Here is a 16488-nt window from a genome sequence, read left to right on the forward strand (position 1 = left end):
AGTTGTGTCTATCTGCTGTATATTATCCGTGGGTTTGAAAGTGAGTGGTGCTGTTCCTGCAGTCCATCGCTGCCCAGTGACTCTGCCAAAGGCCCACGTCACTGTTATGCTGGAATTGTCTTCACTGGTTCCTCATCTCCAAGGCAGAAATTATAATCTGCGCACCACAAATTCAACACACATGTACCCTGACACCAACCTCCAGGGACCTCTGCAACTATGGGCAACCAAGGTGTGTGGTACAGCGGTAGTGTTGATGCCTCACAGCGCCAGAGTCCCGGGTTCAATCCCGACTACGGGCACTAGAGTTGTACCGAGTTTGTACATTCTCCCTGTGACCCACGTGGGTTTCCTCCCACATTCCAAAGACGTGCGGGTTTGCAGATGAATTGGCCTCTGTGTGATGGGAAGGAAGCAGGATCATTCACACGAGCCGGCGGACATGGACAGCTCCATCTTGGGGTAACAGCAGCAACAGCAGAAACCTTTGGATGAAAGGGACTGCAAAAAGTGTGACTGCTGAAATAGCACAGGCAACGAGCCAATGTGTTCCACTTGACACAGCATGAACTCCACAACAAACAGCAGCACCATGCAAGGACGCCACTGGTCTTAAAATTGATCGAAAGTGGATTGTGCAATAAAAATCAGATAAACGTGTTCATAGTTCACCCCCTATCTACAAAAAGCCATTAAAACAATAAGCACCTTGGCTGTAAAATGTCACATATCGTCATATACAAATACAACATGGGTCAAAGGATACAGGATGTAATACTTAGATATACTTCACGAAATAAAAGTCAAATAAATAACAGAAACAAAAAGTCCGGTGAATGTAGTAAACACCTGTAGCAAATATAAATGTTCTTACCTGTCTTCCTCCTCATCCTCATCAAGATATTTTTTATTGAGAACATAGTCCCGCAGAAACTTCTCCCCTTCATCCAATTGAGGATCATTCCAGTAATCTCGCAGGTATTGCTGTAACATGATCAAAATATTTCCTTTTGTTTAAGTCCAGCACGGATACTGATCTCCCCACCATCGAAGGGATCTACAGGAGTCACTGCCTCAAAATGGCAGCCAGCATCATCAGAGACCCACACAACACTGGCCACACTCTCATTTCACTCCTGCCATTGGGAAGAAGATATAAGTGCCTGTAAACTAGCATCCAGGGTCTGGAACAGCTTCTTCTCCACAGCCAACAATATATTACACACTGCAACCTCCAAATAAGCTCTGAATTACAGAGACTTGGGAGCGTTGGGTTTTTTTTTGTGTATGTGTATATACAGCTGGAGATGAACTGAAGGTGTGCACAAACCCCGTGGCACTGATTGGAAAGCAAGTTAGACACCTTCCCTCACGAAGGAAGAGACTCCCTGATAGTCTAATGGAGACCTTGTTTAACAATACTGCAGCATTCCTGTTCTTCACTGACCCAAGACCCACCACAATCCTCTAACAATCTAGGCCGGTCTAGAACTATGCAGAAGTACGCTTCAAATTGCTAATTCACAATGTTTTTTTTCTTTAGTTTAAATGATCATGTTATCATAAATAAATGAATATTCCACAGGGAAGATTCCACTTAAATATATTTGTTAGTCTCTCATGTTAAGGCAGTAGATGCATTCTTTGGGTTACAGCAGTGTGGTCTCAAAACCAATTGTCTTATGAACCCGACCAAGTTAAGTGATTCTAATACTACCATTCAAAAAAAACTTGCACGCACACACACAGCATGGAAACAGGCCCTTCGGCCCACCAAGTCCACACCGAACATTGGTCACCTGTTCACATTAGAAACCCGTCTGAAGAAGGGTTTCAGCCCGAAACGTTGCCTATTTCCTTCGCTCCATAAATGCTGCTGCACCCGCCGAGTTTCTCCAGCACTTTTGTCTACCTTCACATTAGTTCTCTGTTATCCCACTTTCCCCATCCACTGCCTACGGACTAGAGGCAAATTTACAGAGGGCCAATTAAACTACTAGCCCGCTCGTCTTTGGGATGTGGGAGGAAACAAGAGCACCCGAGGGAAACCCACGTGGTCACAGGGAGAACATGCAAACCCCACACAGACAGTACTTGTAGTCAGGATCGAACCAGGGTCTCTGGTGCTGTTGACAGTAGCTCAACCAGCTGTGCTGTACATCTAAAAAGAAAAAAAATCTTGAATTCCCAATCTTCCAATCTACCTTGCTGAAGCCCATGCATTCTTTTTCATCTGCACATTCTCTGTAGCAGTAACACTATATTCTGCACTCTTTATTTATTTATTTTTGCACTATTTGGTGTAGTCATGCATGAAATGATTTTCCTGGAAAATACAGTGTAAAACCTTGTTTTGTGTATCTCAGTGCACATGCCATTAGTAAACCAATGGTCCCATAGCACAAGCATCCACGTCGCGGGGCTGGAGACTGGAAGTATCCTGAGCTAATTCTGCTACCACCATCATCTACTGCAACAAGTGATGGCTTCCACTGATTGTCACAGCAGGAAGCTTGCGTCCTTTTCAGGACGGACGATGACAGCGAGGTCAACATTTGTAACAAGATGGGCATGAAAAGAAGAAGAGTAAACCAATGGTAATAAAAATCAACCATGCACTGTTGGGAGTATTGATATTGATTTATCATTGGCACGTTTACAGAGATACAGCCAGAAGCATTGTTTTGCATGTTAGCCCACTAAATCAAACCAAAGGGTTTAAATAAGGCTGGAGGTGGTGAAGGAAATTGATGACATGAATCTAAACATGTGGCATTCCAACTGGTAATGCAAAAGGATAACTTTTGCAATCCTACACAATTATCATGCAGAGTAGGATATACTACCAAAGTACAACCCTACTTGGAACAGAGTTTATCTGATCTCCAAGTGGTTCCAGATAATAAAAGAGCAGCACCATTTTCACCCATGTCTTAAAACCATACTAACAAAATGGTCAATTCTAAAGCAACAGAGCGGCACGGTGGTGCAGCGGTAGAGTTGCTGCCTCACAGCGCCAGAGACCCGGGTTTCATCCCGACCACGGGTGCTGTCTGTACAGTGTTTGTACGTTCTCCCCCTGACCTACATGGGTTTTCTCAGAAATCTTCGGTTTCCTCCCACACTCCAAAGAGGTATCGGTTTGTAGGTTAATTGGATTGTAATAAATGTAAAATTGTCCCTAGTGTGTGTAGGGTAGTGATAATGTGCGGGGATCGCTGGTCGGTGCCGACTCGGTGGGCCGATAGGTCTGTTTCCGCACTGTAGCACTCAACTAAACTAAACAGCAGTGTTACACCTCAGACCTGGCTATTTTTCAAGACACTCATATTGAGAGTAAGTATTTTTTCTTTACAATCTAGAAACAGGTCATTTATGGAACAAGCTGCCAGAGGAAATGGCAAAGGCAGGTGCAATAACAACCTTTAAAATACATTTGTACAGGTACATAAATAGGACAGGTACATGGATAGGACAGGTACATGGATAGGACAGGTACATGGATAGGACAGGTACATGGATAGGACAGGTACATGGATAGGACAGGTACATGGATAGGACAGGTACATGGACAGGACAGGTACATGGACAGGACAGGTACATGGACAGGACAGGTACATGGACAGGACAGGTACATGGATAGGACAGGTACATAGATAGGACAGGTACATGGATAGGACAGGTACATGGATAGGACAGGTACATGGATAGGACAGGTACATGGACAGGACAGGTACATGGACAGGTACATGGACAGGACAGGTACATGGACAGGACAGGTACATGGACAGGACAGGTACATGGACAGGACAGGTACATGGACAGGTACATGGACAGGACAGGTACATGGACAGGACAGGTACATGGACAGGACGGGTACATGGACAGGACGGGTACGTGGACAGGACGGGTACGTGGACAGGACGGGTACGTGGACAGGACGGGTACGTGGACAGGACAGGTACGTGGACAGGACGTGGTACGTGGACAGGACAGGTACGTGGACAGGACAGGTACGTGGACAGGACAGGTACATGGATGGGACAGGTTGGATAGGACAGGTACATGGACAGGACAGGTACATGGATAGGACAGGTACATGGATAGGACAGGTACATGGGATAGGACAGGCACATTGATAGGAGAGGATTAGAGGAATATGGATGTTCTCAAGAGTAGGGATCAAAGGTGACCTGCGTGGGGTAGGTGTGGACCTGGGGGTGAAGGATTTCCATCCGTGCTGTATGACTCCAAAGATGTACGAAATTCATAGGTTATTTGAGATGGCAGTTTAATTCAGGAAAAAACATCCGCCCCAGTGAGTTTACAGAGACATTTCCTGATCACAGCGCGGACCCGATTCGATCCTGACAGGGTGCTGTCTGTTTCTCAGGTGACCTGCGTGTGGGTTTCCCCTAAACACTAAAGATAGGGGAGGTTAATGCACTTCGTATAAATTGTCTCTGGCCCCAGTGAGTACAATCGCTGACAGCACGGACTCGGTGAGCCAGGGGGCCTGTTTCCGTGCTGCATTTCTAAACTAAAGTAGGGGAAAAAATATCACTTCAGTTGGGCACATTCTAGAGAGACTGGGCACATGGTTCATTGTTAAAATAAGAACTTATTAGTGGACAAAGTGGTTTGTCAGCTGGAATCGTGATAGCACTTGATTTAAGGATTAAGATTTGGCCTGAGGATTGATGAGAATCTCTGTGGATTGACCACACATTTAGCCCTGTTGAGTGAATGGCACTTGCTGACATGTAGTTTTCCATTGTGATAAGGCCAGTTCCACAGTTCATTAAAGCACTAGGGAGACAAAAAACCTGATGGCGTTAACGATTACACAATGGACAAGCTTTCAACACAGGAAATCACAGATCCAATCACTGAAAGTGTTATGATTTATAAATACCTCGAGTAAATCACACATCTGACCCTGAACAGCTGTGAACAAAACACCATCAGTTCCTATACCATTGTTTAACTGTAAATTACAGTAACAATTTCTCCTCAGAAGCATCAATTTGCTGACCATTTGTAGCAGCAACGACCAAAAATTCCGGAAGTGGCGGCGTTGCCTTGCAGCGTTTGTCTTTTCTGTTTTTTGTTTTCCCTTGTCCCGTTTTTAGTTTATTTCGGTTTATTTAGTTGTGTATGTGTGTGGGGGTGGGGGGGGGTAACATGTTTTATGACTCTTCCTTCGGGGAGGATGCGACCTTTCCTGCCGTATCCCCCGTCTCCGTGTCCGTCTGCGCTGAGGCCTATCGCGGAGCTGGCGGCCTCCAACTGCGACCGACCTCGAGGCTCCGGAGGCAGAGCCAGGACTTACCAACGGAGGCTGGCCGACTTCGGGGCTGTGGTTGCGGGGCGACCCAACTTCCGACCCGACTTTGGAGCCTCAGAGGCTCGGCCGCGGGCCAGTGGACGACATCATCGGGAGCTCGAGTTCTGTTTCCGGAGCTCCCGCAACTACAGCTGCGTCCGCTGGACTGGAGGGCGGCAGCTTCGGCAGCTTCGACCGCCCCGGGCCGCGGAGTTTGAACCGGCCCGTTTGCGGAGCACGGATTCAGCCGCGGGACTTACTTACCATCACCCGGCGGGGTCACAACATCGGAGGCTTGGATTGCCTCAGCGCAGAGGGAGAGCAAGGAGGGAAGAGACAATGACTTTGGGACTTTAAACTGTGTTGAGTGTTTGTTATTTATTCTATGTTATGACTGCAGGCTAAACCATTTTGTTGCACTGAAAAGTGCAATGACAATAAATTGAATCAAATCAAATCAAATCAAATCAAATATTGACCAGGAGAAGAGTTCTTTGACAATTAAAACGGACACCTCCAGATTCAGGGACAGTTTCTTGCCAGCTGTTATCAGGCAACTGATCCATCCTATCACCAACTGGAGAGCGGTCCTGAACTACTGTCTACCTCATTAGAGACCCCCGGACTATCTTTAATCGGGCCTTATCTTTACTGGGCCTTATCTTCCACTAAACGTTATTCACATTATTCCCTTTTATAATTTATCTGTACACTGTGGATGGCTCGAGTGTGTGGGAAGGAACTGCAGATGCTGGTTTACACCGAAGATAGACACAAAATGCAGGAGTAACTCAGCGGGTCAGGCAGCATCATTGTAATCTTGTATTGTCTTTCTGTTGACTGGTTAAGGCCCTGTCCCACTTTCCCGAGTTACTCACGAATTCCCCCCTTTATTTAAACTCGAAGATGCCCACCGTGGGTACTCGGGGCTATTTTGTTTTACTCGTGGACATTTCTCAACATGCTGAAAAAACGTCCCGACTTACCTGATGCCCCGTGTACCTACGGCTGGCATTACGAGCCGCTACGAAATATCTACGGACTCCTACGGACATTCTCCGAGTTTGAATCAAGGGGAAAACTCGGGAGAATTTGTGACAGGGCCTTTAGCACAGCTTTTCACTGTACCTCGGTACATGTGACTATAAACTAAACTTGTTCCCTGTACTTTACCAGATGGGATCATTAATTAAACTTGAACTCCAATGTGCCACCCAACCTTGACTCTTACTCAGTGGTGCTCTGCCTTGAACTGCCACATCCTCACATTTTTTCCAAACACAAAGAACTCCAAAAAAAAAAATCATAAAATACTGGAGTAGCTCAGCGGGTCAGACAACATCTCTGGAGAACATGGATAGGAGACGTTTCGGGTCGCGACCCTTATTCAGATTTGTTGTCTGAAGATGGGTCCCGACCCAAAGAATCGCCTATCCATATTCTAGGTATGTTGCAAAGCGTACCTGAAGCGTCGCTGAAAATCTGCCCCAGCCCGTGTGCTCGATTTTGGCGCCGTTTAGAGGGGGGCGGGTTTAAAACGCGATTTTTTCTAGGCTGTTCAAATCGAGTTTGTTCAGCCTAGTTAATTATTAACGAAAATTGGCTGGTAGGTTCCTTCACATTAGCTATTGTTAGTTTTACGAGTTTTTCCTAAGTGTTATAGTAGTTTAAAAATTAACCTCTAAACCCCCAACGGCTCGCAACCAGCTGGGTCTATAGAGCAGAAATCTGAAGGGTAGCAGTATATTTTTTACATTAAAAAGGGCTTCTTAAGACCACTTTATACAAAGTTTAATGTTGCGAGTAGCTAATTTTGGGCCCATTATATCCCGCAGTATTTTTCTGGGCATTTGAGGGCACAAATCTACTGCAATGTGAACGTTCTAAACCAGCGCGTTCACAGGATCCCACTAGAAAGCTGATTTAAAATGGACTTTAATTCACAGCAATTGAACACTAAATTCCTTCCATTTGGCCTATAAATTAATGTAAATGAGATTTAAAAATCATGTTTTATTGTGAATTATTTGTGAATATTATTTGGACACTTAGGCTATTTAAAAATGTTAATCATTTATTAACAAATGGATAGATGTTTAGATCTAGTAATTGAAGTTTGAAATTAGCCACAAGTGGGTAACTAACTAATTATATGCTTTAATTTCAGGTCATCCAAGTAAGATTATTTTATATTTGTTTCAGAATGGTTCAATCTATGATAACTGAAAATTTCATTGTTCTCTTAATTTTTAAGAAGGTTATGTGCTTTTGACTGTTCACGATCACAGCTTTTTTGTTATGTCCATAGAAAATCAATAGGGAACAAGATGCTAATTTCCGATTATGAAAATGGCCATAACTTTTTAAATACTTGAGATATGAAAGTGAATTAGGTGCCAAATTAAACTTATTTTTATGCTTTATCTGATGGGATAAATTACAGACTTGATTTTTTAAATCTCAAAATTTTGTAACATTGCTACATATTCGCCAGAGATGCGTTACCTATTCTTCTCCTTCAGAAATGCCGCCTGACCACCCGAGTTACTCAAGCATTTTGTGTCTATCTTCGGTATAAACCAACAGTTCTTTCATACACATGCTGCCTGCCCTGTTGAGTTACTCCAGCACTTTGTGTAAGCATTCAGGTACAGCAGGCAGTGAAGAAATCGAATGGCATGTTGGCCTTTATAACAAGAGGAGTTGAGTACAGGAGCAAAGCGGTCCTTCTGCAGTTGTACAGAGCCCCAGTGAGACCACACCTGGAGTACTGTGTGCAGTTGTGGTCCCCTCATTTGAGGAAGGACATTATTGCTATTGAGGGAGTGCAGCGTAGGTTTACATGGTAATTTCCCTTTCCCAGGATGGCGGGACTGTCATATGCTGGAGAATGGAGCAGCTGGGCTTGTACACTCTGGAGTTTAGGAGGATGAGAGGGAATCTTATTGAAACATATAAGATTGTTAAGGGTTTGGACACGCTAGAGGCAGGAAACATGTCCCCGATGTTGGGGGAGTCCAGAACCAGGGGCCACAGTTTAAGAATAAGGGGTAAGCCATTTAGAACGGAGATGAGGAAACATAGTGTGCCAAAGGATCCGTTTCTGTGCTCTACAACTCTATGATTTTGACCCAAGTTTGAGATTATCTAGCATCTGTAAAAAAAAGTAACCTGGATTGTTATTTTACTCAAGTATTATTTCCAAATGCAATACAAATCAGACGTCCATTATACCAAGATGATGGAAAATAAATTGAAAGTACTCACTATATCTTTTAGCTGCTCTTTGTCTTCCAAATCCTTTTGTCCTCTCAGCCAACTGATATAAGACTCTTCTTCTTTTTCCTTTGAAAAAGCAACACATGAATAATCATTAATATTGGTCGAGTTTAAATCTGGACTCTGTGTATAGCCTTATCAGTGAAAGGAAATGAATATGTGCAACAGGAAATTAAAGGAGAGCTGGGATACGAGTTGCTTTGGCAGTTCCTAAGCAATACCTGATGTCATCATGGAGCCTAAAGCAATACACTATATATTTTTGTTTATTTTAGAGATATGGTGCAGAAACAGACCCTTCGACCCACCGAGTCCATACCGACCAGCGATCCCGCACACTAAAGGGCCTGTCCCACTTCGAGTTTGCCCTTGACTCATACTCGCAGCATGGTCGTCACGAGGTCATAGGAGGTCGTAGCAGGCCGTGATACTAGTCGTAGGCACTAGTGGCATAAAGTAGGTTTTTCTAGCCTGATGAAAAATATCCACGAGTAAAAAAGGTTGTGAATTAGGTCGTGAAAGTGGGACAGGCCTTTTACACTATCCTACACACAGTAGGGAAATTTACATTTATACCAAGCCAATTAACCTGGTTTGGTTAATTAGTACGGGTATCAGGGATTATGGGGAGAAGCCAGGAGAATGGGGTTAGGATTAGGGTTAGAAGCGAGACAGATAGATCAGCTATGATTGAACGGCAGAGTAGACTTGATGGGCTGAATGGCCTAATTCTGCTCCTATCACTTATGACCTCGTAACCTACAAACCTGCACGTCTTTGGAGTGTGGGAGGAAACCGAAGATCTCGGAGACAACTCTTGCGGTCGCGGGGAGAACGTACAAACTCCGTACAGACAGCATCTGTAGTTAGATTCTAACCTGGACCTCTGGCGCTGTTAGCCAGTAGCTCGATTGCTACGCCACCGTGCCACCTGTATGTTTGCTCCCTTAAGTTTCTACCCTGGCTCTCCATGTTCACTCAAAACAAATGCACACATTTTAAATTGCAAGCTCGCGACTTGCAAGGGAGTTGGGATCTTGCAATCCCAACAAACGAGCCAATGTGCCAAATTCACTGACCCCAAATCCCAGAATAACAGAATATTGACAGTCATGGTATTACATAGACATAGAAAATAGGTGCAGGGGGAGGCCATTCGGCCCCAAGAGCCAGCACCACCATTCATTATGATCATGGCTGATTGGACCCTATCAATAACCCGTGCCTGCCTTCTCCCCATATCCCTCGACTCCACTAGCCCCTAGAGCTCTATCTAACTCTCTCTTAAATCCATCCTGTGGCTTGGCCTCCACTGCCCTTTGTGGCAGAGAATTCCATAAATTCACAACTCTCTGGGTGAAAAAGTTTTTTCTCACCTCAGTCTTAAATTCTAAGTCTGTGTGGCCCCTGGTTCTGGACTCACCCAACATTGGGAACATTTTTCCTGCACCTAACTTGTCCAGTCCTTTTATAATTTTATATGTTTCTAAGGATGTGAAGGATAAGATTTCTCCATTTCTTCATTTTACTGTTTTCCAGTGTTACCAAGTCACCATCAATAGTTCGTATCGGACAGGAGCACAACACAATAAATTCCAAGTAAATTGATATACTGCATCAATTCACATGTCTGTAGGACAATAAAAAATATGTAACAGCGCAATAAAGCACTGGGCACATAGTGTTTCAGTCTGTAATAGGTGCAGTGACATGCGCTGAGCCAAGAATAATTATCTTTCCATATAATCAATGCAGCATGGAAACTAAAAGTGGAATAAAAACCACATCAGGCACCTTTTCTTCATCAGACTTCACCCGCAGTTTCAGAAAGCCAGTGCCGCCATCCCCACTCTCGCTGTCCTCTTCGTTGTCCTCAACAAACTTACGGAGGCTGTGGGAAAACGCAACACAACGGTTGATTAGTTTAGAGATACAGCGCGGAAACAGGCCTCCACCAGCGATCCCCGCAAGCTAACACTATCCGACACACACTAGGGATATTTTTTACATTTACAAAGCCAATTAACATACAAACCTGTACGTCTTTGGAGTGTGGGAGGAAAGCTGGGGTCAGACCAAAGCCTGAGTGAGAGTCTCGGAAGAAACCCACGCAGGTCACGGGGAGAACGTACAAACTCCGCGCAGACAGCACCCGTAGTCAGGGTCGAACCCGGGTCTCCGGCGCTGCAGGGCAGCAACTCTACCGCTGCGCCACTGTGAGGGTGTCAGGGAGTCTGGGTGTCAGGGGAGAAGGCAGGAGAATGGGGTTGGGAGGGAGAGATAGACCAGCCATGATTGAGTGGCGGAGTGGACTTGATGAGCCGAATGGTCGAGTTCTGCTCCTATCACCTATGACATTATGACAATAATGATTATGAAACATCAATAAATATTGCAATGTTCAATTTCCAAGGCAAACGAGTAGCAACTAGACACAAGGAACTGCAGATGTTGGTTTGCGAAAATAAAGACAAAGCGCTGAAGTATCTCAGCTGGTGAACATAATCTCTGGAGTATGTCCAATATCACTGGAGAACATCAATAGGCACAATTTCAAATCCTTCCTCAAACTGATTGTAGTAGTGGGCTGAAAGCAAGGGGCAGACCAAAGCCAGGCAAGTCATAGGTATATATACAGGTGAAAGGAGGTTGATGGGCAGATGATTAGACAAAGGCAAGACAATGGGCAGATGATTAGACAAAGCCAAAATTAAGGGGGGAAATCTCATTGAAACTTACCGACTAGTGACAGGCTTGGATACAGTGGATGTGGAGAGGACGTTTGCACTAGTGGGACAGTCTAAGACTAGAGGTCGTAGCCTCAGAATTAAGGACATTTCTTTAGGAAGGAGATGAGGAGGGATATCTTTAGTCAGAGGGTGGTGAATCTCTCGTTTTCATACCTTACCTTTCCATATCTCTAAGGTAGTCAGATAAGCTGGAGAAACTCAGTGGGTGAGGAAGCATCTATGGAGCGAAGGAAATAGGCGACATTTCGGGTCGAGACCCTTCTTTAGACTGATGTTGGGGGGGCGGGAAAAAGAAAGGAAGAGGCGGAGACAGGCTGTGGGAGAGCTGGGAAGGGGAGGGGAAGGAGGGAGAAAGCAAGGACTACCTGAAATTGGAGAAGTCAATGTTTATACCGCTGGGGTATAAACTACCCAAGCGAAATATGAGATGCTGCTTCTCCAATTTGCGGTGGGACTCACTCTGGCCCTATCTCTATATCTCCCTCTCCCCCAACTCCAAGTCTGAAGAAGGGTCTCAACCTGAAACGTCACCTCTTCCTTCTCTCCACAGATGCTACCTGTCCCGCAGAGTTACTCCAGCATTTTGTGTCCATCTTTATGAAATCATTCTTTGATATCAAACTCCATGCTCCTGGCACTGGTGTTCTTGCACAAAGACACATCATACGAGATGTTAGAGGGTTGGCAGACAGTGCAAAGGGACACCCAGCAGCATTTGTGGTATCTGAAGGAGGGTTGTTTGAAGAAACTCTTCCTCAAACAACCCTACTTTGAAGTGGCTTTTGACATGATCTAAACGCACGTTTTTGTCACCACACCTGGAGTATTGTGTGCAGTTTTGGTCACCTAATTTGAGGAAGGACATTCTTGCTATTGAGGGAGTGAAACATAGGTATACAAAGTTAATTCCCGGGATGGCGGGACTGTCAATGTGCTGAGAGAATGGAGCGGCTGGGCATGTACACTCTGGAGTTTAGAAGGATGAGAGGGGATCTCAGTGAAACATATAAGATTGTTAAGGGTTTGGACACGCTAGAGGCAGGAAACATGTTCCCGATTTTGGGGGAGTCCAGACCCAGGGGCCACAGTTTAAAAATAAGGAGTAAGCCATTTAGAATGCAGACGAAGAAACATTTTTTCTCACAGAGAGATGCGAGTCTGTGGAATTCTCTGCCTCAGAGGGCGGTGGAGGCAGGTTCTCTGGATGCTTTCAAGAGAGAGCTAGATAGGGCTCTTAAAAATAGCGGAGTCAGGGGATATGGGGAGAAGGCAGGAACGGGGTACTGATTGGGGATGATCAGCCATGATCACATTGAATGGCGGTGCTGGCTCGAAGGGCCGAATGGCCTACTCCTGCACCTATTGTCTATTCCCTGCAGCTTTGTAAATGTTTAGAAACTCTCTGAAAATTCAGTTTGAAGAAGGGTCTCACTCCGAAACATCAACCATTCCTTCTCTCCAGAGATGCTGCCTGTCCCGCTGAGTTGCTCCAGCTTGTTGTGTCTATTTGGCTGCATGAAATCTATCCAAACTACTATGCTTGGTCATGACACTCTGTGCAAGTCAAGGTTCCCCTCTGTATTTGATCATTGCAACCAAAACCAGCTCAAGAAAACCAAAAGGGGTTTTATTTGTTTAAAATAAGCATTGATTTGAAAGCTGGCAATATATTTGTCTAGCTTGTAGAATTTGATACTGCACACTTCAATGCTTATTTAGAAATAACACCCCCAAAAAAATCATTGGTAACACATTGAGGAGAGAAACAGTGCATCTCAGACAAAAGTGCAAAGCTCAGCAGTTAGCTGCCTCAAATCACTTCAGGCTGCATGTTCCAGCCAGGCAAATGGGCAGCATCACCAGTACAGTAAAGAAGGGTCGTCCATGGCTTCCTATAGTGACCCAGAGCTCACTCTGGTCATTTCTGTCAGTTATAGGAGACTGCCAAACGTAACCCCACAATCTTTAACAAAAGGAGTGGGTGAAAAGGGCCTGGAATTATGGAACGGTTGGTTAATGGTAATGGTTTGTAATGCGAATAGAAGTTAGACAGGCCCAGTCAATGCAGATTACTTAAAATGTTCCGTTCAGTGATAGAGCAAGGAAACAGGCCCTTCAGCCCACTTAGTCCTTGTGGCCCATCATTCACACTAGTGCTATGTTTTCCCCACTATCTCATCCACACCCCGACATGCCGAGTGCGATTTACAGAGCCCAATTATCCAAGAAACCAGCACGTTTTTGGGATGCGGGAGGAAACGGGAGCATCCGGATGAAACCCACGCGCTCAGAGGGAGAACGTGCAAACTCCGCACAACAGCACCCAAGCTCAGGATCAAACCTGGGTTTCTGGCGCTGTGAGGCAGCAGCTCTACCAATGGCTCGTCTTGACTAAATGAATAGAATATATTGAAGACAAAGAAAATGGTATGGATTCAATTCAAAGTAGTAGAACCTGAAATAAAAGAAAGATATCTTGGATGTCCTTTTGTGGAAGGCCACATCTGGAGAACAGATGTGGGGGGAGGGGGGGGGGGGGGGAGATGGATAGAGGGAGAGAGAGGGAGAGAGGGAGAGAGGGAGAGAGGGAGGAGGGAGGGGGGGGGAGAGGGAGGAGGGAGGAGGAGGGAGAGAGGGGAGGGGGGGAGAGGGGGAGGGGGAGGGGGAGAGGGGGGGAGGGGGGGAGACCTTACAAGAGGGGGGACAGAGGGGGGGGAGAGGGGGGAGGGACAGGGGGTAGGGGGGAGAGGGTGTAGTCTAGGTACATATGGGTAGGTAGAGGTGTAGTCTAGGTACATATGGGAAGCAGTGGGTTTGTAATGATTTGATTCAATTCATGTGGAATTGTAAACATATACAATAAGGACAGACAATGATGTGCAACCAGCATGTGGAATTAAATTTGGCTAGATGGAAGAAAGTGGACTGGGAGCAGAAATTAGATGAACTAACTAGGAAAACAAAAATCAGTGCATTCAAGCAGTGATTATTCCAGGCACGAGTCTCTCACATTCTTACCTTTCTTTCAGTTGTTTTTGTTCTTCTATGTAACTGGGAGATGCTGCTCTCTGAAACCAAAATCCCATTAATGTGTCAGCATCATAAAAGCACAGTAACAAACCTACTTCCAAACCAACGCTTCTTGAAGAAAGGCATTTGATAAGCATCTGAGCTCCATACAATGCTAAAACCTTATCTTTTAGTTTAGTTTACAGATAATGTGCGCAGCAACAGGCCCTTCGGCCCACCGAGCCCGCACTGACCAGCGATCCCCACACACTAACACTATCCTACACACACCAAGGACAATTTACAGTAAAACCAAGCCAATTAACCTACAAACCTGTACGCCTTTGGAGTGTGGGAGGAAATCAAAGATTTCCGAGAAAACCCATGCGGTCACGGGAAGAACGTACAAACTCTGTAGAGACAGTATCCTGGGTCTCCAGCGCTGCAAGGCGCCGTAAAGCAGTAACTCTACCGCTGCACCACCGTGCAGCTCGAAAAATGTTATTGAGATGATCACTAAAACCACTCCGTTTGTTTAAGAGGGAACTGCAGATGCTGGAAAATCAAATGTAGACAAAAATGCAGGAGAAACTCAGCGGGTGAGGCAGCATCTATGGAGTGAAGGAATAGGTGACGTTTCGGGTCGAGACCCTTCTTCAGACTGATGTGTGGGTGGGGGGGGGGGCGGGAAGAAGAAAGGAAGACGGAGACAGTGGGCTGAGGGAGAGCTGAGAAGGGGAGGAGAAAGTAGGGACTACCTGAAATTAGAGAAATCAATGTTCATACCGCTGGGGTGTAAAATGCCCAAGCGAAATATGAGGTGCTGCTCCTCCAATCTGGCCATGGAGGAGGCTTTTTAATGGGAAGCCTTTAGGTTCTGGCAATGCTAAGTCATTTTGAAAGACTCAGGTGCACAGTAAAGGGCCCCACTATAAGAGTATACCCAAGAGCTCTCTCGAGTTTAAAAAAAAATCAAACTCATGATAAGTACGTGGAATGTACATAGTGGGCACGTCGGAGCTCGGGACACCTCTTAGCGGCTCGTAACACTAACGGCAGGTACTCGGGAAACGCGGTAAGCTCGTGAGGTTTTTTCAATAGTGTGAAAAATGTCCACGAGAGCCCCGAGTACCTACAAACGGCTATTACCGTAATTCTCCGAGTTCAAATCAGGGGAAACTCGGGAGAACTCTTGAATTACCTCGTACAGTGGGACAGGCCCTTAAGTAAGTTAGAGTATGCACAAGATTAAGTTGCAACATCCGCTGTTTAGGTGCAGATAAGGAGAGCTCCAACGGTAGTAGTCACAAAGGATGCTGAAGGTCATTCAAGTGTATCCATTAAACATTTTGTAACATTAATGACAGTTTATCAATGTAAACTACTGTCAAGCATCTACCTTTGGAAATACTATATAACCAAAAAAAATAGAAGGGTAAAGAATAGCAATTTTCTTCTCTCCCCTTCAATGCAAAGGGATCACATGAATCTCTTATCTCATGAAATACAAGTGTGTAGATAATAAAGCAAGCAATTAGAATGACTAATGGAACATTCAAGAGTCAAGAGAGTTTATTGTCATGTGTCCCAGATAAGACAATGAAATTCTTGCTTTGCTTCAGCACAACAGAATCATAGAAGGCATGAATACAGAACAGATCAGTGTGTCCATATACTATTGTATAAATATATACACACATGAATAAATAAAACAGATAAAGTGCAAATAAACAGATAATGGGCTATTAATGTTCAGAGTTTTGTTTGAGTTGAGTTCAATAGCTTGATGGCTGTGGGGAAGCAGCTGTTTCTGAACCTGGGCGTCACAGTCTTCAGGCTCCTGTACCTTCAGGTAGAAGGTAGCGGGGAGATGAGTGTGTGGCCAGGATGATGTGGGACCTTGATGATGCTGCCAGCCTTTTTGAGGCAGCGACTGTGATAGATCCCCTCGATGGTAGGGAGGTCAGAGCCGATGATGGACTGGGCAGTGTTTACTAGTTTTTGTAGTTTCTTTGGCCTTTATTGAAACGGGTATGGAGCGTAAAAGTGACACTTTTACTGGACACCTGGACTACTGCATATAGCTTTGGTCCTCATGTTTACAGAAGGATATACTTGCATTGT

At 45.1% G+C, this 16488-nt stretch overlaps 1 protein-coding gene across 1 annotated transcript in view; it reads right to left on the reverse strand.

Annotated features, from left to right (window-relative positions):
- The window catches only part of kri1 (KRI1 homolog), a 63076-nt gene that overhangs the window by 39597 nt on the left and 6991 nt on the right, over positions 1-16488 (reverse strand). Inside the window, exons 6-9 of the mRNA XM_055663911.1 lie at positions 14374-14423; positions 10400-10496; positions 8594-8671; positions 875-984 (exon numbers count right to left, since the gene is read on the reverse strand). Of these exons, the coding sequence (XP_055519886.1) occupies positions 875-984; positions 8594-8671; positions 10400-10496; positions 14374-14423 (335 nt within the window). The remainder of the gene's footprint in view (positions 1-874; positions 985-8593; positions 8672-10399; positions 10497-14373; positions 14424-16488) is intronic.

Source organism: Leucoraja erinacea, chromosome 39 (genome assembly GCF_028641065.1).
Source record: "Leucoraja erinacea ecotype New England chromosome 39, Leri_hhj_1, whole genome shotgun sequence".
In the NCBI taxonomy this organism is placed as follows: Eukaryota; Metazoa; Chordata; class Chondrichthyes; order Rajiformes; family Rajidae; genus Leucoraja; species Leucoraja erinaceus.